The sequence below is a fragment of the Schizophyllum commune genome (assembly GCF_000143185.2).
Source record: "Schizophyllum commune H4-8 unplaced genomic scaffold SCHCOscaffold_5, whole genome shotgun sequence".
Taxonomy (NCBI): Eukaryota; Fungi; Basidiomycota; class Agaricomycetes; order Agaricales; family Schizophyllaceae; genus Schizophyllum; species Schizophyllum commune.
This window is the reverse complement of record NW_026089542.1, coordinates 736,527-753,706: the sequence shown is the minus strand read 5'-3', so window position 1 is coordinate 753,706 and position 17,180 is coordinate 736,527. Positions and strand designations below refer to the sequence as shown.

Below are 17,180 nucleotides of genomic sequence, written 5' to 3'. Positions count from 1 at the left end.
CTGCGCCGTATCACCGTGTTCGTTTTTATCAAAACAATAGAACTTCCACGTGATCGTAATACTGATGACGTCGCCATGAGCGACCAGAACAGCCCGTCGTTCGCAGCCATACCTTGTCCTGAACACTCATGCCAGCCCTCCCCTCCTTCTCACAACACGTATATATACCCAAAAGGTAAGTGGTGATCCGTTAATACATCCCGCCAAGGAAATAATCTTATTCTATGTAGATAGTAGTCGTGCAGTCGTGAATACATACGTACAAGGCTTCTTCCTCCGCAGAGCAGAGTTCATCCTGTTTGCTCGTCATTCATTCCATTATATATAGGGGCCAGCGCCAGCGCCGTGGCCCCGCGCTCAGCGTCTGTCGTACGGATTCGCGATGTAGCCCGCATCGTAATCCTCGAGCGACGACTCGATGTAGGACGGCACCGGGGACGGGTCGCGATTGCGCGCGCGCCGGCTGTCCGAGCGGTACACGTCCCGCCGCGACGACGAGTTCTGCCGCGAGACCGAGTTCTGTCTCCGGGACGAGTTGTCGCGCGACACAGGTGGCGCGCGCGAGCGGCTGGAGTCCTGTCGCGTCGGCTGCGCCCGCGAGGACGAGTTCTGGCGCTGCGGGTTGCGCGAGCCGGAGTCTTGTCTGCGCGGCGGGGCGGCGGCGGTGCGCGAGGCGGACTCCTGGCGCGCATGTTGCCGGGCGGCGCGGGATACGCTCACGGGGGTGCGGGAGGTCGTGGCACGCTCCTCCATCGCCGGTGTCTCGCGGGCGTTGGACCCGTACCGCCTGTGCGCCGCAGCGATGGGCGTCGGGAGGTGCGCACCGGTCCCAGTCTGGGCCTTTGACCCCTCGGTGCGCTTCTTCGAGCCCTCCGGGCGGTCCTTCGCTTGGAAGAACGGCAGGATGGACGAGGAAGAGTTGTTGCGCTGGACGTTGTTCCCGCCGCCGTAGTTGTTGAACCACGCGCAGGACGTGACCGGGCCCACCCACATGTGCGTATCGCCAAGCTGCTCGGCTGTCAGTCATCGGTGGCCTACAGGAGGGCGGAGGACGTACTCTATGCCGACGAATCGCCAAGCCGAAGAGCATGAGGAAGAACCCAAGGACTAGTGGGTGACAGGCGGTTAGGGAGCGGAGCAGGCCACGTAAGGTCCAAAGACGCACCAAGGATGGCGTTCAGTAACGAGAACGCCTCCAAGACCCGGTACATGGCGTGGAACTGGTCGGTCTTCACTGGGAGGGCGTCAGCACTGCCTTCACGGGCAAATTTGGGCGGCACACGCACAAGATGCAAGGTCCTCGCTCAGGGGGGTCGTGGAGTCCTCCGACGAGAAGCACTCGACGTCCGCATCTTGAGCGGCGGAAGAGGCCATGAGCGCACCGAGACCTGGATGCATGTGAGTATTGCGGGGCCATGATCGGGGCTTGTTCGACGCACTGAGCCAGAAGATGCCCGACAGTCCAAGGGACCCGAGCTCGATCCTCGTGGAGATGGGGTTACGGTGCGCCAATATGGCGCTGAAGCCCAGGCTGGTGGAGGGTGAGATTGGGTTGAGGGAAGACGGTGGACGTGCACGCACAGACAGAAGAAGATGAGGATGCTCGACGCGCAGACGAAGAGCGCAAATGGAACAAAAGTAGCTGGCGAAATCTGTCAATCACTGCGCAGGCGCCAGGCGCTTAGGTGCTCACTGAGAGATGAATGCATGAGAACACTCGCAAAGTACCCCGCCATCCCGGTGCAGATGATCGTCAGTACGATGACAGCGGCTGGGAGGCGCCCGTCAGCGTCTGTGGCTAACCGTCGAACAGGGGACGCACCATAGAGACATGCCCTTGCGGTCTTGAAAGACATCACAGGCAAAGATGGGGAGGGTGTCGCGAGAGGGGAAGAAGTGGCGGGTCGCAAAGGGAGTCAGTGCCCTGATCGCGAGGTTTTAAATGAGCCGGGCACGAGGCAGCTGGGCGGAGTGAAGGTGCAACGAGGGTGGGGCGGCGGGTGGCGGCAATTTTTGAAGGAGCGAAATTTAACACAGGCGCAGAGTCCTTGCCTCGAACGCGGAAAAAGCAGAGTTGATGAGGAGGAGGTGCCCGTGCCGCTGCCGCTGTGTGCTGCCCTCGCCGTCGCTGGCAACCGCGAACACAAGAAGCGCCGCCCGGATACAAACAAATCAGTTGCCGGCTCGATCACCCGATCAAAGCTTGATTCCGATTATCGGACCCTTTATCAGCTCCGTGCGCCGCAGTTTGCCCGCTGGCCATTGTTCGCGGGCGACTTGGGTCTGGCGCTTACCGCGCCCTCGCCAGGCGCCTCCCGCTTGCTTTGCCTTCATCTTCTATCTCAGGGTGTACTCATGGCCATATGCTCCCCCGCGGGGTATGCCGACAGTTGGCCCCGCGGAACCTGCACGGAACCAGCGGGGGCAATACAACGGACGAGATAGACTTCCGGCGAAGACAAGGCGCTGATCGCCTACTCAATCGACCTTGTCTGATATCTCTTATTCACCTACTTCTCGCTGCGCAGAAACGATCGCCTCATCTCTGCGCGTCGTGCTCTTTCTTCTCGCGCGTCGCCTCAACCGCTCCCCCTCATCGTGCTCGGCAACGACGGGCTCAGACACTTCCCTCCGCACGCCGCCCTCGCCGCTCGCCACTCTAGAAACTCTCGCACCCGCCCTCTAGGAGCAGGGGAAGCGGCGATAACAAGGATAGGCGCCCTCCTGACCCTCCTGACCTCCCCAGCAAGCGAACGTGATACCGAAACGTACATGACCACGCCGGGAGAACGAGGCCTGCCAGGGGTCGGTGTGAACGAATGCACCTGAAATCAAGCTGGAATGCATCGCACCGCCTTCTTATAGCGGCCTTCATTCAGCGACCGCCTTCTTGCCAGCAGCGTGGCGGTCCTATTCATGGGGCCGTACTTCTTCATGTTCAGGTCATGTCGTGTCATGTTGTGGGCCTCTCGAGTCATGTTCAGGGCCTGGGCCTGCCCATCGCGTGGCGGTCTGCCCTTGTCATCGCGATAATCACGATGGTGCTTCGAACTGACGGGGTCTGTAACTTGACAGCCAGTCGCCTTTCATCTGCGTTCGTCAGGAAGAGGCGAGGGACCCTATATTCAGCTCCGTTAGACCTGCTCGCTCGTCTTCATGTCAGATAATCGCCCTGGACCAGGCTACAGCGGCCACGAATGAGGTGCGTGTGCGCAGCCTTCGTCTTCGCCGCGAAGGGAGGAAGGACGCTGAAGCCGAGTCCTTCGGGGTTCGATCCCCGCGTCCTCCCTCCTCTCCCGAGTTCGCCTACTTGACAGTGGGGTGGCATTGGCCGATGGCGTGCTGCTACCTCGACCTCACCTCCTTCCGGGCACCGCACCCGGGTCGACTTGAAGGCGAGATATGTAGTCACTGACCGGTGAGGCCGATATATAAGGGTCTGGACGGCCACACTAAATCGCTGAGCGCTGAGCGTTGAGAGAAAATCAACTCGGCTTCTCGAAGCGCTTTTGTCCGCCCCACGAGTGATGGACCTTTGCTGCGCGGTGATGCGCCGCCTGATTCGGACATTTCCGTGTCACGCAGTCTCTGAGCAGCTCCTATCCTCCAGCATCCTGCACTCGATATGCGGCACGTATCTCTGGCGAGAATGCTCTACAGGTGGAGTACCGTCTGACTCGCGCCCAAGACACGATTATCAGGACGGCGGCCTTGCATTGCAGCTGCCAGACCGTTCGGTGTGACAGATGTGTTCGACTTCTGTGATGCGTCGTGCACGCGCGGCGGATGCCGAGAATCACGTTCTTGCTAGCGGCGTGCCTAGTTTATTATTTCTCAACGCTCAGCGCTCAGCGACTAAGTGTGGCCGTCCTGAGCCTAATCTACGGTCGACTTGGCTGCTATATCCGCTACTGTGAGGATGACTCGCCTACGCAGATGCATATCGATGCATTGCCTGGTGTTGCAGGGGGTTGTCGCGGTGAACAGCCTCGAGCTCATGACTTGGCTCGTGATAATGCGATGCGCCTATATCTGACCTGTCAAATATGCGGATGTCTGAAGCCCTAAGAACAGCCCTTATGCCTGGACATGGTTCTCTCTGCTTGACGATTCGGACCTCCCAATACCGTAGTCCAGGACTACCAATTTCTTCGCGAAAGCCGAAGTCATTCCCAAGTCATTGGCACGATTATCTGCCATACCGCTGGCCACCACTTCATATTACACCTCTCCGCCAGTCTGATTGGCTGCTACAGAGTGTTACGATGTGTGCCATTCAGCAGAGCGCAGTATGGAATGACATCTGCGAGATATCTGAATGATGCCCACCTGGTGCACGGTAATTGCCGAAGTTGATCTTCCTCGGGTCCGCATTTGGAACTTTGCGCGTGCGTCCAGCGTGTTGCGTCCAGCTTCCACCACTAGCAGGCTCTGATATGGTCTGAGATGTGCAAGAGACCAGTCATGGGAGGCGGGCGGTAGGTGCTGCTACTCGCGAGGTGTCAGTAAATATGTTGCGTATCGGTGTACCGTCTAGGGCTACAAACCTGCATGCAGCGACGCAGCTGAAGGTCGTCAGCTACTGTACTGAGCGCTAGCCTGAGTATTCGGCCGATAGTCTCCCTCATTCATGGAGCTGATGGCGCAGAAGAGATTGCCATCGTGGTAAAATGGAACTATGTTACGCTCAGGAAAGTTCTTTTGGAAGGACGCAGCAAAGCGGTGATATCCTGGGGTTGCAGGATGGCGAGAATATCGTTCCCATCCTCCGCAGAGTCCGAAGTCCCGTCTCGCTGCTGCCGGGCCTATGCAGGAGGCGTAGTGACAGTCTCCTAAGGCATTGAAGGAAGATTGCACGATCATGTTCAGCACGCCCTTCAGACACGTACAATATCAACGGCGGTACAGTCAGCAAAGAAGGTCAGAATATGAAGAATATACCAAGATGCCAGCTGTACAGTTGCTTGCCAACAAAGACACCCAATGCCCAAAAGGTAAGGAGTTAAATAGCAAAAAGATATACGGCGAGAAGGAGAATGTAGATGTGTATGGTAAAGCATGCAGTCCGCGAAAAGGGGCCGGCGGGAGGTCCATCGAGGGTGAGCAGAAGGTACGCCTCGGAACCAGCTTAGGTCCATCTCGGAACAGTGCATCTACAGGTGAGGATATATAAACAAGGTATGGCCCGAGCGCTAGAGGGGAGGAGGATAGCGCCCGAAAATATGCGCGACGACGGGCAGTGCGCGCGTAACGTCACTGACTAGCCCGAGTGCCAGGAAGTCAGGCTGATATCGTCAACCCGTCACGCGGTCTGCTGCTCGTCAGTTTTCGTCACCGCGACACGCATGATCTTGCTGGACACGCACGGGCAGGCTCGTCGGCCATCAAGGCCGCGCCGAGGTGGGCCATCAAGGCTTCGACGATGTCGACGGCTTCGCGCTTGGGGGCGTCTGCGAGACCGCGGTCGTCTCCTCGTGCCACTCTTCGTGTTTGTCCGCGTCCAGGTCTGATGGGGTCGTCAGTCGCGTCGAATGACATCAATCTGTTGTACTCACTCTTCTTCGGAGCGGGCGCTTTGCGCGCGACAGGTGGCGGCGAGGCTTCGCGGTCGTCTACTCTGAGCATCTTCAGGCGCGCCTCGAGCTGCTCGACGTCGTGCACGCTCTTCTCGAGCTGCGCGCGCGCGTGCACGGTCGGCGTGCCGCGGCCGGACGCGGAGCGCGTCTTCTGGCGCTGCAGCGCGACCTCCTGCTGCTTCAGGAGCGCGTCGTGGTGCTTGAGCAGCGCGCGGTACTGCTTGAGCGTGTGCTCGGCGATGCTGATCGAGTACGCGCGGATCGCGGCTTCGTTGTACGAGTACGGGTCGGCCATTGGGGGTGTGGTGGATAGGGTCCCTGTGTGGGCAGCGCGGTACTATCGTCGTGTATGGATAGGACTGGGTGCCAGCGAGGGGGGTGAACTAGCCTGGGGAGAGCAGCAGTTTAGAGGCGTCCGGGTGGGGGTGGATGGGCGGCGATGGAGTGCAAAGTGCACCTGCTGCGGGGCAGGGCGCGGAGGGAGCGAATATAATAGGCGATCGGATGGGAAGAAGAAGAAGGGGAAAAGAGAGAAAGTGAGCAGAGGGCAACTACATCATACGCCCGATGACATATGCGTGCGGCGGCGGCGGGCGGGCCTGGATGACGTCTTCTCTTCCCCGCTCGCGGCAGAATCCATTTACGGTCCTGTGTGATTGGCGGGAGCCCGTGCGGTATACGAATACAAGGTCTCGACTGGACTTGGGGTCGGTTGTCCTTCGGGCATTGGTCTAGAAAGAGACGAGCGCAAGTCTGATCCTCGGTATCAATCTTGCCACCGTGACCGTCTCGGGATGTTAAAGCCAGCGACCGCTAGATGGCTCTTCGCTGAGCAGGCTGTCGTTCGTTGGGGTCATCAGAGAAGGCAGACGAGAACGCAGAGCGTCGAAGTTCAATTGATGCGCTAGGTGGCATCCTCCGATCAGTCTGCTGGTAACTCTCACAGTCACGTGAATGGGCAAGTTCGACTTGGACATCCCCTCTATTCTTTCCAGGTTATGGAGCCTTGTGGAGGGCGGAAAAGCTTGCATAGGCTTGCGCCAATCCAGCACCAGCTGCAGCGTGATCATCGAGGGCGAGAGGGGCCGGACACTGTTGATGTTCGCCGAAGAGCGAGATACTGAGGTACGCGGGCTCCACCACGATAGATGCAGTTGGCAGTTGGCGCCTCGGACACACTGGCATCGAGACGCGGACTTCCGTCCGTTCATTATGGTCCCTGACAAGTACGCAATCATCTTCTGGTTAGTTCTGCGGGCACGGACATAATGGCGCAGGCCGATCGAGGGTCGGGGGGTCAAGCGACGGACGTCATCGAGGGCGCATCAACGAGACGACAGCGTTGGGCAGAGTCGGTGGGGGAAGTCCATAAGATTGTGGCGAAGTCGGAAGGACTTGAAAGCCGGCCGAGGAGGGGCATCGTCTATCGTGCGGGGAAGGGGCGTCGTGGGGATGTTGCCACAGTTGGCGGGACGCGGTTGATGACGACAGGAATCACAAAAAAATCCATGCTAGTCAGTGTCCATGTCCATTGAATCTTCGCTAGCTGGAGGAGCTGCTTTCGGAAAACACAACTCGTTCTCTTCCCTCATCGCCTCCTCGTCATCCTCATTCCAATCACTTGTCGTCTCCCAAGCATTCTCGAACTCGACATCCAGCGGCAGTTCCCGCTCTCCGTCCGCTTCGTCCGTCAGCGGGAGGAAGGTCGCGAGTGTTGGTACCGCGTCATAGGAAACGGGCTGGACCCATCGTCGCTCTCGTAGGCGTTTGTGGCGCTCGCGGTCTTCCTCTATTCGCTTGAAAATCTCGTTGCGCGAGAGGGTACGTGACGAGCGTTTTGAGGCGGTTGCAGACTTTTCGGCATCAGGTGTAGAGGATGTGCGTGATTGCAGCGACGCTAGCGCGGTGTCGACGATGTGAGGGTCGACGAGGCGCCGGGTTCTCCAACTTTCGAGGATCTGGAACACCGTCAGCATGAGCAGAGCACAAACCTGCGTCCACGCACCTGCTTTGCGCTGTTGTAGTTGATGAGACCTTCCCTGCCTTCTGGGACTACTGTTTCAACCAACTTGTTGAGGTCCCGGGACAGAAAGTCGACGTATTGGGTGCCGCTTGTAGCCCCTGACGAAGAGGACACGCCGACCGAGTTCGCGTGCGACTTGACAAGGTAACATGTCTCGCATAGGGTGTCCAGGAAATATAGGATGTTTATTCGGGAGTTGATGGTTGCCTGCGCATACGTCCTCCTTAGTATCTGTGTCCTGCAAAACCTATGAAACATACCTTGCGACACTCGTCCACAATCACCTCCCACATATCCTCACCGGCGATGGCGAAGTACTTCATGGCATAGTTAACCACTTTCTGGATAGATTGCTGCGAGCTGCGAGCCTGGGGTCGGACTCAGCTCGCTCGACAGAGGGGACGTGGGCTGACGCGTTGAGACGCCTCAGCATACCGAGGAACTGCATGCGCGCCTCGAAGGGGTCCATCGCGCGCGTCGTGGGTCAGGTCAAGCAAGCTCGTCGGCGGAGATGATGGCGGAAAGCAAGTTCCGAACGCCCGATCCTCTTGTCCCAAACCACCATCACCCGCATACCCTCCTGCGCCCCTACATCTAATACCACCCGCAATGGCGACGCCGTCGATGGCGCCGGCCCTGTTCTCGCGCCTGCAGCTGGCGGCGGCGCTGATCGGTGCGTGACGACGTGCCCGCGGGCAGGGGTGACCGGCGACGGACTGACGACGGCATCGCACAGAGTACGACAACGACCCGGAGGACCCTGACGCGCCCAACCGCTCCGCGCAGGAGAGCGCCATCTTCGCGCACTTCCGCCGCAATCCGCGCCCCCAGCACGTCCCGCGGCAGAGCGACTACCTCGGCGTGGCGCTGCCCAGCGAGGCTGGCGGGGCGCCCGCGCGCGACTCGAAGGCCGCGGAGCTGCGCCAGTCTATCGCGGAGTACCGCCGCTCGCGCGGGACGTCGCTGGATATGCTGCGCAACCCGTTCGCGCAGGAGGACGTGCCTGAAGAGAGCAGCATGCACGAGCCCGAGAGGGAGCCCGAGGAGGAGATGGACCTCTCCTCGTGGGGCCTCGACGCGCTATTCCCGAAGGACAAGAAGGGAAAGGGCAAGGCGAAGGCGAAGAGTGACACCCTGCCCGTGCAAAAGAGTGTGCAGCCACTGCTGTCTCCCCAAGCCCAGCAGGTCTTTCCCCACGCTGATCTCCCCACCATTCCTAGGCGTACGGAGCGCTCGCAGAGTGCTGGCAACCTCGATGAGCTGGTTGGAGCTACCGGCGATGACCGTCGACGGACTATCGCAGCAGCCCTGGACTACGAGCAGATAGTGCCTATGCGACGACGCGCCGTATCTAATCCGCTGGAGCCCTCGACGTCTGCGGCTGCCGCTGAGCCGTCCTCGGGTCTGGCTTATCTCGACGAAGACCCCATCGAGGACGACCCTCCTATGCGCATACCCTTCCCCGCGCAATCGGAGCGCTCCGCGTCACCGATGGTCCAGGACCGGGCTAGCGATTACTTCGGCCACCAGCGCACTCACTCCGCTGCGAGTGGGAATCTACTAGCAGAGGCCGAGCGTCGACGTGTATCCTCGAACGCGACGCAGGCGCTTCTCGATGAGAACAACCCGTTTAACATCCGCCCGCCGACCCGCTCGTCGCGCTTCGACCCGAAGATGGCTGCGCACGCTCGCACGACGTCCTTTGCGTCGATGGGCTCGCGGCTGCCACTCAATGATGCTGATATGCAGTCCGTCCATACGAATGCGAGGTTCGAGCGTGAGCGGAGTCGCCCTCTTTCTACTTTGGAATTGCTCCGTCCGAAGGTGCTCGTTATGCCGAGCCCGCTGCAGTCCACGGCGATGCAGCCACCGCCTGCGCCTCCAATCACTCGCGACGGCTTCATTCTCTCTTCTGACGGGACACCTCTGCCTCCGGGGGCTCGCGCGTCCCGCCGAGCATCCGCTCTGCATGCGTTTGGCATCGACCCCAGCGCGATCCCCGTCGCCTCCAACTCCTTCACGCCGAACCCCCGTGCCAACCTCACGCTGTCGCAGTTGACTTTCCGTAACAATCTGGCCGTCGACGGTCAGCGCGATGTCGCATATGCAGACATCGACGCCAGCCTACCGCGTGCTACCCATGACGGAGAGCAGATCGAGCTGGAGGATCCTCCTGTGCAGCCGGACGTGACACGGCCGGCATCAGTGGCGGCCTCGCAGCTTCCTGCGCGTGGTCCGGGCAAGCTGTTTGGTGTCAGTCTCATTGACCATCTCGAGCAACGCAAGGCGGAGATGCGTAGCAAGCAGAGGTATTTCGGTCCTGCTACCTTGACAGTCTCAAGATTGAATTGGTTCATAGGGTCTTCACGGGCGATAACCGCCCGACTATGATGGCTCGCGGACAACTGCAACGACAGACAACGCTCATTGACCCGAATACGCTCAACATACGCCCACAAACCCAGCGAATGTCGTCCTACCAGTCTGCACCTGATATCATGCGCCGCCAATCTCAGGGAAAGCCTCTTGTCGACATGACCGCGGAAGGCCTAACTCCGTCGCGCGCTCTCGGCCAGCCTTCGGCTGTGCGCTCCGTCTTCGGCGTAGACACGCTCTGGGAGCGCGAGATGGCGAAGGTCAAGGAAATCGAGGCGCAGGAGGCCGCCGAAGAGGAAGAAAGGCGAAGGAAGGAGGCTGAGGAGGAGGCACGCAACCCGAAGAAGAAAAAGAAGAGCAAGAAGGGGAAAAAGGAGCAGGCGCCTGGCGAGTCGTCGCTCACGGTCAACGAGGTGTCTCCTTCGGCGTCTTCTGTGGCGGATACGCCGCCTGTGCCGGACGTTCCGCGGGTGTCTGCCGAGCCGCCGACGTTGCCAGATGTACCCAAGGTGCTCGCGCGTGGGCCGCCGCGGCCTGCGGACGACGATGACGAGTCTTCCGAGAGCGACGATGACGAGGAGGCCCAGCCTACTCCTCGCAAAAGCGAGGATACTGGCAACTGGTTCGCTGGTGCGTCGGACGATGAGGGTGAAGCTGGCCCTCGGCGTACGACGGGCACTGGACCTCGTTACCCCAAGAAGGCCGCAAGCCAGCCGAAGCCACCACCGCAGGATGACGACAGCGAGGAGGACCTGCCGCTGACGGCGACGCTCAACCGTGCTATGGCTAGGCAGACTATCGCCCAGGCTCTTGATGATTCCGAGGACGAGGATAAGCCTCTTGCGGCGGTCATGAACAAGAAGCGCACCACGTCCACGGCCGGCTCCGTGCTGCCAACCCTTGGGTCTGAAGGAGGCCTGTTGTCTAAGGAATTTGACAACTTATTGTCATCCAAGAAGGGTGGCGACGACGAGGATGACGAGGACAATCAGCCGCTCGGCCTGCGTGCGTCTCGCGCCATACCTTCCATAGCAGGCGGCGAGGACGATGACGACAAACCTCTGGCGCTTCACCCGGACCAGCAGCGCAAGTCGCAGTTTATCGCGGCGCAGCAACAGAATCTCGCTGCGCAGCAGATGATGTTCCAGCAGCAGCAGCAAATGATGATGAACCCGATGGCGAGCATGTACTTCAACCCCTCCATGGTCGGCTCAGGCTTCTTTGCGCCCCCGATGGGCACTGGTATGATGCCGATGATGCCACCTCCGCAGGCGCCGCCATCGCCCCCGCCAGTGCCCAACCCCGCGAAGTTCGGTCTTGTGGATAGGTGGCGGCGCGATGTCGCGGTGGAGGGTGAGCCGTAATTATAGCCTTCTTCGGACTGTTCCTTCTTCGTCTACTACGCTCGCGTTGTCGAGCATTTTTGCAAGGGCTTTTGTAGCATACAGCTTTCTCCATTGTTATCGGTTAGCTTGAGTAATGTCGCAATGTGGGACATTGGTCGGTATAGTATATAGGCTTCACTGACGGTCGCTCTTTACCTATATACCAGTCAAGCAGGAATACACAGGAATATAATCAACTCAGAACCAATAGCTGCTAGCGTCTTCGGGCTCTTCTTTATCCGTGTTTTTCCAGGTCTATGGAAGCAGTGGAAGAAGATACAGGCAGAATTGGGGATGAGCAGTAGTCGTTGACGTCGTCGCCTCCGGATACGTGAAAGGAGGTGGTATGTGCATGGGAGACACGAAAACGGATAGGATCTAGCGCTAGCCCTCTTTCCATGTCATTCATCCCCTGCGCCGTAACCATCCCTGAGCGCAAATCAACGGAAGTTTCCGTCTGCGACTTGCCCAAGGAGACTAGGATTACGACTAAAGTGGGATACAACGCCTGCTTGGAACTTGTGAAGAGGGAGTGAGATGAACCAAGACCATCACTTACAGAAATAACGATGGCAAGCTCGAGAATTGATTTTTCTACAGTCGGTTTCAGTGTGCCTTGACCGGAGAGTATTATGACGATCTGCCCCGTTATGAGCCAACGAGACAAACAAACAGAAGTATGCGCCTACGTACCCAAAGGCTGCAGTACAGGATGCCTGACTCAAAGAGGAGCAGCATGATGCGCTCGACAGGCGTTCGCCGTCTTCTGCTGCCAAGCAATGCTCTCATTTCTCGTCGATGCTGCCTGTGCATCCGTGGTCAGATGACGCACGCGAAGAGAGTGTGAGGAAATCACCAAGTCCGTATGCCTATAGCACATGTAGCAACCACGTTCATTACGAGCAGTGGGATGCACAACATGTAGTTGTTGTTGACGGGCGAATATCCTGGGTTCAAGACCGATAGGCACGACAATGCTAAGCTTGATACACCGAGGACTGGGGGGCTTCAGAATCCAGAAAGCTTCCGCTATCGAGTATCGCACCTACTACAGCTACCGTGCATGAGGCGAGGATGGTTTTCGCTACACGCTCCTCGTGCCACATAACCCAAGCCCTCCATACGACGATAGCATCACTGATGATGAACTGCATGCATTGTAAGCCAAGTCATCGCTGGCGCTGGGCCTTGAAGGTCGACGTACATTGACCGTGCCCGCGATGTTGGAGACGAGTAAAAGCGTGATCCTTTCGCTGGCTGTCGAGTCGACTGGCGGAGAGGAGAAGTCCTGTGATGCAGTTCGCATGGAAAATATCATGATTATTGTACATGATGCAACGAGAGTCGTTAGGGCCAGTAGGAGGTACTGACGTGGCCTGCTTTGCTTCAGACCTTGCGACCTGGGGGGCAAGTCAAAAGCCATTGGGTGTGCCGCGGCCTGCGAACGAACGCAAGAAGATATGCGGCCACGCAATAAATAGCAAGCTGGATGCCTGAGACATAGATAATCAGCGTTGCGCTCTTCTGCACGATAGGCCACAGTACTCACCAAACAAGATAAGCATGAGTTGGTATACAACAATGTCAGCAACGCTGGGCTCCGGCTGCATCGCCGCTGGCGCGCTGGACATATCGCCCGATGAAAAGATGGGGATGTAGGAAAGGAGGGAGGTCGCAAACTGATATCACGCTCGTATATATCACCCCAGCGCGGACAATGACGGCGCCGACCTGTCATACTGAAGAACCATAACATCGAAAGATGCGCTCGCGATAGTGGAAGCACAGCCAGCGCCAACATTCAAACCCACCAACGACATGCATGCGCGCCCCATAGTGCAATTGACCCATCGCCGACCGAAGCGGACGGTTCGCGCCATCTCATCCGGTAGAGCGGACTGTATACGAGGCGTTGCACTTCGTACAGCCTTGCAGGATAACTTACTTTCGCATTGGTTGACCACATTTCGCACCGCCCCAACCGAGACCACACTGCACAGTTCCGATCAGCCTAACATTGCGAACGATACATCATCGCTTCTGAAGGTGCACAGATAGCTGTGGAGCGGATAGGTTCGCTAGATAATCCTAGAGCACGGTCAGAAAGAGCGCCTACATGGGCAATAGAGCACGGAAAATTTAGAGAAGGACGTACTCTAATCCACTTTTCCCTTTGCTCGGGCACATGGTCGAAGTCAAGATACCTCTTGTCGTTCTACAAATGATATTAGCAACCAGCGCGCACTGACGTGTACTTGAACTTACCTTGATAACCTTCACGATCTCCCTCACATCCACGTTTCGCGCCAGATTCTTCATGTCGACCGTGCCGCCGCCAAACTCGCCCTCCCCTTCCGGCATCTCGTCCGCCTTCACGAACCCATCTACGCCCTCCCCGCCAATCTTGCCCAAACGACCCCAGAACTCCACGAATGCGTTCTCGCCCATCATCTCGTCGAACGCCGCCCGCGCAGCAGTCGTCCGCTCGCGCTGCCAGCGCTCGAACTCATCCTGGAGTGCATCTAAGCTCAGGCCGAGCTTCGTGACGGGCTGGGAGTTGGTCAGCGTGTCGAGCGGGAGGTCGGCGAAGGTGGTGGCGAGCGAAGGGGCGTGCGCGGTAAAGAGGGCGTGCAGGCTGGCGTAGTGCTTGTCGCGGAGATGTTTCATGTGGGCGTGGAAGAGGTGGAGTTGCTGGTTGAGTGTGAGGGGCGAGGAGGTGAAGCGCGGGTCTTTTTGAAGTTCGGGTTGCGAGCTTTCCCAGGTGGCCTGTCAAGGACGTCAGTGATGTGTGCGGGGATGCTTAGTGCCTTACCTGAGGGTCGCGTATAGCGTCGACGAGTAGAACCCTATTATGATACAAAAAATCATGTTGAGCGCCAAAAGAGCCACAATGAAAAGAAACCTAGAAAGGCGCACTTGAACTGAGTTTCTCCCTCTTCGTGGGTCAGGCCCTGCCGTGAACGAGCGATGTTGGCCTCCATGCGCTGACGCTCCGCTCGGACCTTTTCTTCACGTTCGCGAACCGCGCGCTCCTGCTTCTCCTTCTTCCGACGCTCGAGCTCGGCCTCATCTACCTGCTCGTTCATGTCTACATCGCCATCCTTATCTTTTGAGCTCTGCTCTTTCTTGTCGACAGTGCCGGTCCCGACAGCCTTCTTAAAGGTGTTGAACAGTTCTTCGCGTAGTGATGAGGAGCCGACCGCATCGTAGCGAGGGTCGTCGTACAACTTGCGCTTGATCTGTAGAGCTGTCAGCCATGACCGTGCAAAGGAATACGGTATGCTTACATCTTTCCAGTTCGAATCAGGCTGCACATTGGCTTTCTCGCGCAGCAGGGCAATGAAATCAGCTTCAGCCTTCTGCGCGGCAGCACGCTTCTCTGTTCCTTCATCAGTATCACACGCTTCCTCGTATACAAGCTGCACATACGTTCGCCCAGTTCTTTCAGATAGTCACGGAACCGTTTCTCGCGTTCCCTGTCGTCGCGGCCCCAGCCATAGAACCGACGGTCCTTCTTCCATGTACGTCGGAAGTCAGTCCAGCTGGTGCGCGTGCTCTTGACCTCGTCTTTGAGTAACCGTTCGAACTCCTCCTTCGGGTTGGCGGCGACCTTCTCTTTCTTAACTTGGGGTTGCCGGAGCTCTCGTGCGCGTTCTCGACAGTATTCGTCGAACGCGTCTTTGCGTGCGGAGACGGATGATAGTAGAACGTAGCGAGGATCGTTGACGAAGAGTGGCAAGCTCAAGTCCCATGGGTGGAGGGGGTTTACGTCTTTCTCTCGGAGGAGTGTCTATAGTTTGTCAGTGCACTGGATGAATATGAGGCAGAACGAGACCCACCTTGAACAGTGCTTTCGCCTCCTCGACAGATAGGTCGACGTGCTCGGGCATCTTGAGCTGCGCATCCTGCTTCTTGCGTACCTCTGCCTCCTCCGCCTCCTTCACCTTCCGCTCCTCCTCCTCCCTTCGCTTGTGTTCCTCCTCTGCCTCCTTGGCCAACTGTGCGGCTGCTTCGCGCTGCCACTCTTCCTCTTCCTCCTCTTCCTCGTCGCTGTCACTTCCTTCTTCCTCTTCTTCTTCTTCTTCATCGACCTTCGCTTTCTTGGTCACGACCAGCTCGCCAACGGGTTCATCTACGGCCTTGCGCTTTGCTGCCTCTTGAGCCTCCGCTTTGACGCGCGCCACCTCGCGCTTCTCCTCATCCGTTCTCGCCTGCTTGCTGGCGGCCTTCCCCGCTGCTGCTTGCGCCTCTTCAGCATCAAGCGCCGCGACCGCGTCCTTGATTTCCTCGGGCACCGTCCATACGCTGGCCTTCTTGGCCTTGTTCGTATAGAACGTCTTCCCCTGCACCGTCTTCACGCGTATCCAGTCCGTCCCCGGGATCGGGGTCTTCGTCAGAGGTTTGTCCTTCTGCGGCGCGGCCTGGGGAGCTTGGGGGATCGGGAACGCGGGGAGCGGGCGAATGTAGGTGGACTCCTGCGTGATGCCATTGTAGTAGTACTTCACGCCTCCGGGGCCGATGTGCTCGGTCCAGTTGGGTGGGAGGGGTGGCAAGGGTTGGGCGGACATGATGGAAGGTCGTTGACGTCGGCGAACACGATGAGGACGAGCTCATTCCATCGGACCGCTGTTCCGGTCACGCACTCACGGTTCATATTGATGGGAATTATTCCTGCCTCTCTCTCCACACATGTTCTTCGACTATTCAACAGCGCATTCTACTACGCATGTGCCTCATAGTCTAGCTTACTTTCTATTGTATTGGAATCGCCTGAGTCTTGACTTCAGAAGGCTGCTGTGATCATATGTGACGGAAGTCACGCTCGTGACCGTCAAGTATTTTTCGCGTCTTGTCCTTCCCGTCAAGCATAAACCCCACAAACCCCTCCTCCTTGCGTCCCCCCTCCTAATCTCATACAAAATGGCCAAGGACGCGTCCAAGAAGGAGAAGAAAGAGAAGAAGGTCGTCGCAGAAGATGCTGAGGACGTAGAGATGGACGACGCCACCACAGTACGTCGGCAGTACTTCCTGATCGGAGGGTTGGACTGACCACTTGACCCTCCCCCCTCCTATAGTCCCCCAAGAAGGAGAAGTCGTCAAAGAAAGAGGAGAAAGAGATTGTGATCCCTGTAGAGGACTTGTCACCGATCGCGCAACCATTAGCGCAGAAAAAGCTCTTGAAGAAGCTGCATAAGACCGTGAAGAAGGGTGCGTGCCATGATCGAGGACCTTTCACGTACATGCTGACATTCCCCAGCATCAAAATCACGGCAAGTAAAGCGTGGGGTAAAGGAAGTCGTGAAGGGGATCCGGAAGGGGGAGAAGGGGTGCGCATTGATCTCTACTCCATGCATACCATGTCTAATCAGAATATTACAGCCTGCTCATCCTCGCCGCCGACATCAACCCCATAGACATCATCTCCCATCTCCCTGTCATGGCCGAAGAGGCCGGCATCCCCTACATATTCGTCGCCTCGAAGGAGGAGCTCGGACACGCCAGCTCAACAAAACGCCCAACAAGCTGTGTGATGGTCTGCCCAGACCAGAAGCGCAAGAAGAAGGAGGGCGAGGTGAAGGAGGACTACCGCGAGACGTACGACGAGTGCATGAAGGAGGTTGCCAAGTTGGATCAGCAGATTGTATTTTAGCCCGTATTTATTGTGTCTTCATCTCCTTGTCTGTATCGTCGTATCTTCCATCTCTCTGCTATCCCCTCCGCTCGGCGCGGTGCTCATTGCATGATGGATTCGCTTGGAGCAAGACCGGCAGCTTGACTTCAGTGAATGGAGTTAGCCCAGGAACATATCACCATAAAGCG

General features: G+C 58.0%; 8 protein-coding genes across 8 annotated transcripts; 3 read left to right on the top strand and 5 right to left on the bottom strand.

Moving 5' to 3' along the window:
- Positions 1 to 143: 143 nt before the first annotated feature.
- On the bottom strand, positions 144 to 2,153 carry SCHCODRAFT_02621386 (uncharacterized protein). The gene is made up of 8 exons (XM_003036425.2): positions 1,823 to 2,153; positions 1,694 to 1,771; positions 1,582 to 1,642; positions 1,440 to 1,531; positions 1,287 to 1,388; positions 1,166 to 1,234; positions 1,058 to 1,107; positions 144 to 1,008 (listed from the first exon to the last, which is right to left on the bottom strand). The coding sequence occupies exons 1-8, from the start codon at positions 1,854 to 1,856 to the stop codon at positions 358 to 360; spliced, it is 1,137 nt and encodes a 378-aa protein (XP_003036471.1). The 5' UTR covers positions 1,857 to 2,153; the 3' UTR covers positions 144 to 357.
- Positions 2,078 to 2,263, top strand: SCHCODRAFT_02455713 (uncharacterized protein; the record flags this gene model as incomplete). Its single annotated transcript, XM_050342574.1, has 1 exon — positions 2,078 to 2,263. A coding segment is annotated over one exon (186 nt), but the record flags the coding sequence as incomplete, so codon positions are not given.
- Positions 2,264 to 5,331: 3,068 nt separating this feature from the next.
- SCHCODRAFT_02499047 (uncharacterized protein) lies at positions 5,332 to 5,871 on the bottom strand (the record flags this gene model as incomplete). The annotated part of the gene is made up of 2 exons (XM_050343086.1): positions 5,332 to 5,506; positions 5,552 to 5,871. 2 exons carry the CDS (start codon positions 5,869 to 5,871, stop codon positions 5,332 to 5,334), a joined length of 495 nt encoding a protein of 164 aa, XP_050200405.1.
- Positions 5,872 to 7,065: 1,194 nt separating this feature from the next.
- On the bottom strand, positions 7,066 to 8,106 carry SCHCODRAFT_02621379 (uncharacterized protein). The gene is made up of 4 exons (XM_003036423.2): positions 8,013 to 8,106; positions 7,860 to 7,959; positions 7,582 to 7,806; positions 7,066 to 7,534 (listed from the first exon to the last, which is right to left on the bottom strand). Exons 1-4 carry the CDS (start codon positions 8,066 to 8,068, stop codon positions 7,088 to 7,090), a joined length of 828 nt encoding a protein of 275 aa, XP_003036469.1. The 5' UTR covers positions 8,069 to 8,106; the 3' UTR covers positions 7,066 to 7,087.
- A 29-nt stretch (positions 8,107 to 8,135) lies between these two features.
- SCHCODRAFT_02621374 (uncharacterized protein) lies at positions 8,136 to 11,811 on the top strand. The gene is made up of 3 exons (XM_003037785.2): positions 8,136 to 8,272; positions 8,336 to 9,908; positions 9,959 to 11,811. Exons 1-3 carry the CDS (start codon positions 8,209 to 8,211, stop codon positions 11,337 to 11,339), a joined length of 3,018 nt encoding a protein of 1,005 aa, XP_003037831.1. The 5' UTR covers positions 8,136 to 8,208; the 3' UTR covers positions 11,340 to 11,811.
- SCHCODRAFT_02249299 (uncharacterized protein) lies at positions 11,515 to 12,854 on the bottom strand. The gene is made up of 6 exons (XM_050342195.1): positions 12,565 to 12,854; positions 12,406 to 12,508; positions 12,217 to 12,358; positions 12,054 to 12,165; positions 11,920 to 12,000; positions 11,515 to 11,868 (listed from the first exon to the last, which is right to left on the bottom strand). The coding sequence occupies exons 1-6, from the start codon at positions 12,781 to 12,783 to the stop codon at positions 11,596 to 11,598; spliced, it is 930 nt and encodes a 309-aa protein (XP_050200404.1). The 5' UTR covers positions 12,784 to 12,854; the 3' UTR covers positions 11,515 to 11,595.
- Positions 12,855 to 13,245: 391 nt separating this feature from the next.
- Positions 13,246 to 15,940, bottom strand: SCHCODRAFT_02574650 (uncharacterized protein). The gene is made up of 8 exons (XM_003036422.2): positions 15,200 to 15,940; positions 14,790 to 15,150; positions 14,648 to 14,739; positions 14,277 to 14,599; positions 14,173 to 14,206; positions 13,626 to 14,126; positions 13,516 to 13,575; positions 13,246 to 13,448 (listed from the first exon to the last, which is right to left on the bottom strand). The coding sequence occupies exons 1-8, from the start codon at positions 15,926 to 15,928 to the stop codon at positions 13,392 to 13,394; spliced, it is 2,157 nt and encodes a 718-aa protein (XP_003036468.1). The 5' UTR covers positions 15,929 to 15,940; the 3' UTR covers positions 13,246 to 13,391.
- Positions 15,941 to 16,220: 280 nt separating this feature from the next.
- Positions 16,221 to 17,096, top strand: SCHCODRAFT_02621370 (L30e-like protein). Its single transcript, XM_050345057.1, has 4 exons — positions 16,221 to 16,370; positions 16,436 to 16,568; positions 16,618 to 16,687; positions 16,740 to 17,096. The coding sequence occupies exons 1-4, from the start codon at positions 16,281 to 16,283 to the stop codon at positions 17,008 to 17,010; spliced, it is 564 nt and encodes a 187-aa protein (XP_050200403.1). The 5' UTR covers positions 16,221 to 16,280; the 3' UTR covers positions 17,011 to 17,096.
- Positions 17,097 to 17,180: the final 84 nt, after the last annotated feature.

What these genes read in the sequence shown, in the direction of transcription:
- SCHCODRAFT_02621386 (XM_003036425.2), bottom strand. Translation starts at nt 1,856, where the DNA reads ATGTCTTTCAAGACCGCAAGGGCATGTCTCTATG. An exon ending in GTCGGGCATCTTCTGGCTCA is followed by an intron (nt 1,389 to 1,439) that starts GTGCGTCGAACA and finishes ACATGCATCCAG; the next exon opens with GTCTCGGTGCGCTCATGGCC. An exon ending in GTTACTGAACGCCATCCTTG is followed by an intron (nt 1,108 to 1,165) that starts GTGCGTCTTTGG and finishes GTCACCCACTAG; the next exon opens with TCCTTGGGTTCTTCCTCATG.
- SCHCODRAFT_02621379 (XM_003036423.2), bottom strand. Translation starts at nt 8,068, where the DNA reads ATGGACCCCTTCGAGGCGCGCATGCAGTTCCTCGGTATGCTGAGGCGT. An exon ending in ATGCTGAGGCGTCTCAACGC is followed by an intron (nt 7,960 to 8,012) that starts GTCAGCCCACGT and finishes CCAGGCTCGCAG; the next exon opens with CTCGCAGCAATCTATCCAGA. An exon ending in ACTACAACAGCGCAAAGCAG is followed by an intron (nt 7,535 to 7,581) that starts GTGCGTGGACGC and finishes ACGGTGTTCCAG; the next exon opens with ATCCTCGAAAGTTGGAGAAC.
- SCHCODRAFT_02621374 (XM_003037785.2), top strand. Translation starts at nt 8,209, where the DNA reads ATGGCGACGCCGTCGATGGCGCCGGCCCTGTTCTCGCGCCTGCAGCTG. An exon ending in GCTGGCGGCGGCGCTGATCG is followed by an intron (nt 8,273 to 8,335) that starts GTGCGTGACGAC and finishes GGCATCGCACAG; the next exon opens with AGTACGACAACGACCCGGAG. An exon ending in GAGATGCGTAGCAAGCAGAG is followed by an intron (nt 9,909 to 9,958) that starts GTATTTCGGTCC and finishes ATTGGTTCATAG; the next exon opens with GGTCTTCACGGGCGATAACC.
- SCHCODRAFT_02249299 (XM_050342195.1), bottom strand. Translation starts at nt 12,783, where the DNA reads ATGGCTTTTGACTTGCCCCCCAGGTCGCAAGGTCTGAAGCAAAGCAGG. An exon ending in ATGCACGGTAGCTGTAGTAG is followed by an intron (nt 12,359 to 12,405) that starts GTGCGATACTCG and finishes GAAGCCCCCCAG; the next exon opens with TCCTCGGTGTATCAAGCTTA. An exon ending in AGCTTGCCATCGTTATTTCT is followed by an intron (nt 11,869 to 11,919) that starts GTAAGTGATGGT and finishes AGTTCCAAGCAG; the next exon opens with GCGTTGTATCCCACTTTAGT.
- SCHCODRAFT_02574650 (XM_003036422.2), bottom strand. Translation starts at nt 15,928, where the DNA reads ATGTCCGCCCAACCCTTGCCACCCCTCCCACCCAACTGGACCGAGCAC. An exon ending in TCTGAAAGAACTGGGCGAAC is followed by an intron (nt 14,740 to 14,789) that starts GTATGTGCAGCT and finishes ATGAAGGAACAG; the next exon opens with AGAAGCGTGCTGCCGCGCAG. An exon ending in CTGATTCGAACTGGAAAGAT is followed by an intron (nt 14,600 to 14,647) that starts GTAAGCATACCG and finishes ACAGCTCTACAG; the next exon opens with ATCAAGCGCAAGTTGTACGA.
- SCHCODRAFT_02621370 (XM_050345057.1), top strand. Translation starts at nt 16,281, where the DNA reads ATGGCCAAGGACGCGTCCAAGAAGGAGAAGAAAGAGAAGAAGGTCGTC. An exon ending in GCATAAGACCGTGAAGAAGG is followed by an intron (nt 16,569 to 16,617) that starts GTGCGTGCCATG and finishes GACATTCCCCAG; the next exon opens with CATCAAAATCACGGCAAGTA. An exon ending in ATCCGGAAGGGGGAGAAGGG is followed by an intron (nt 16,688 to 16,739) that starts GTGCGCATTGAT and finishes AGAATATTACAG; the next exon opens with CCTGCTCATCCTCGCCGCCG.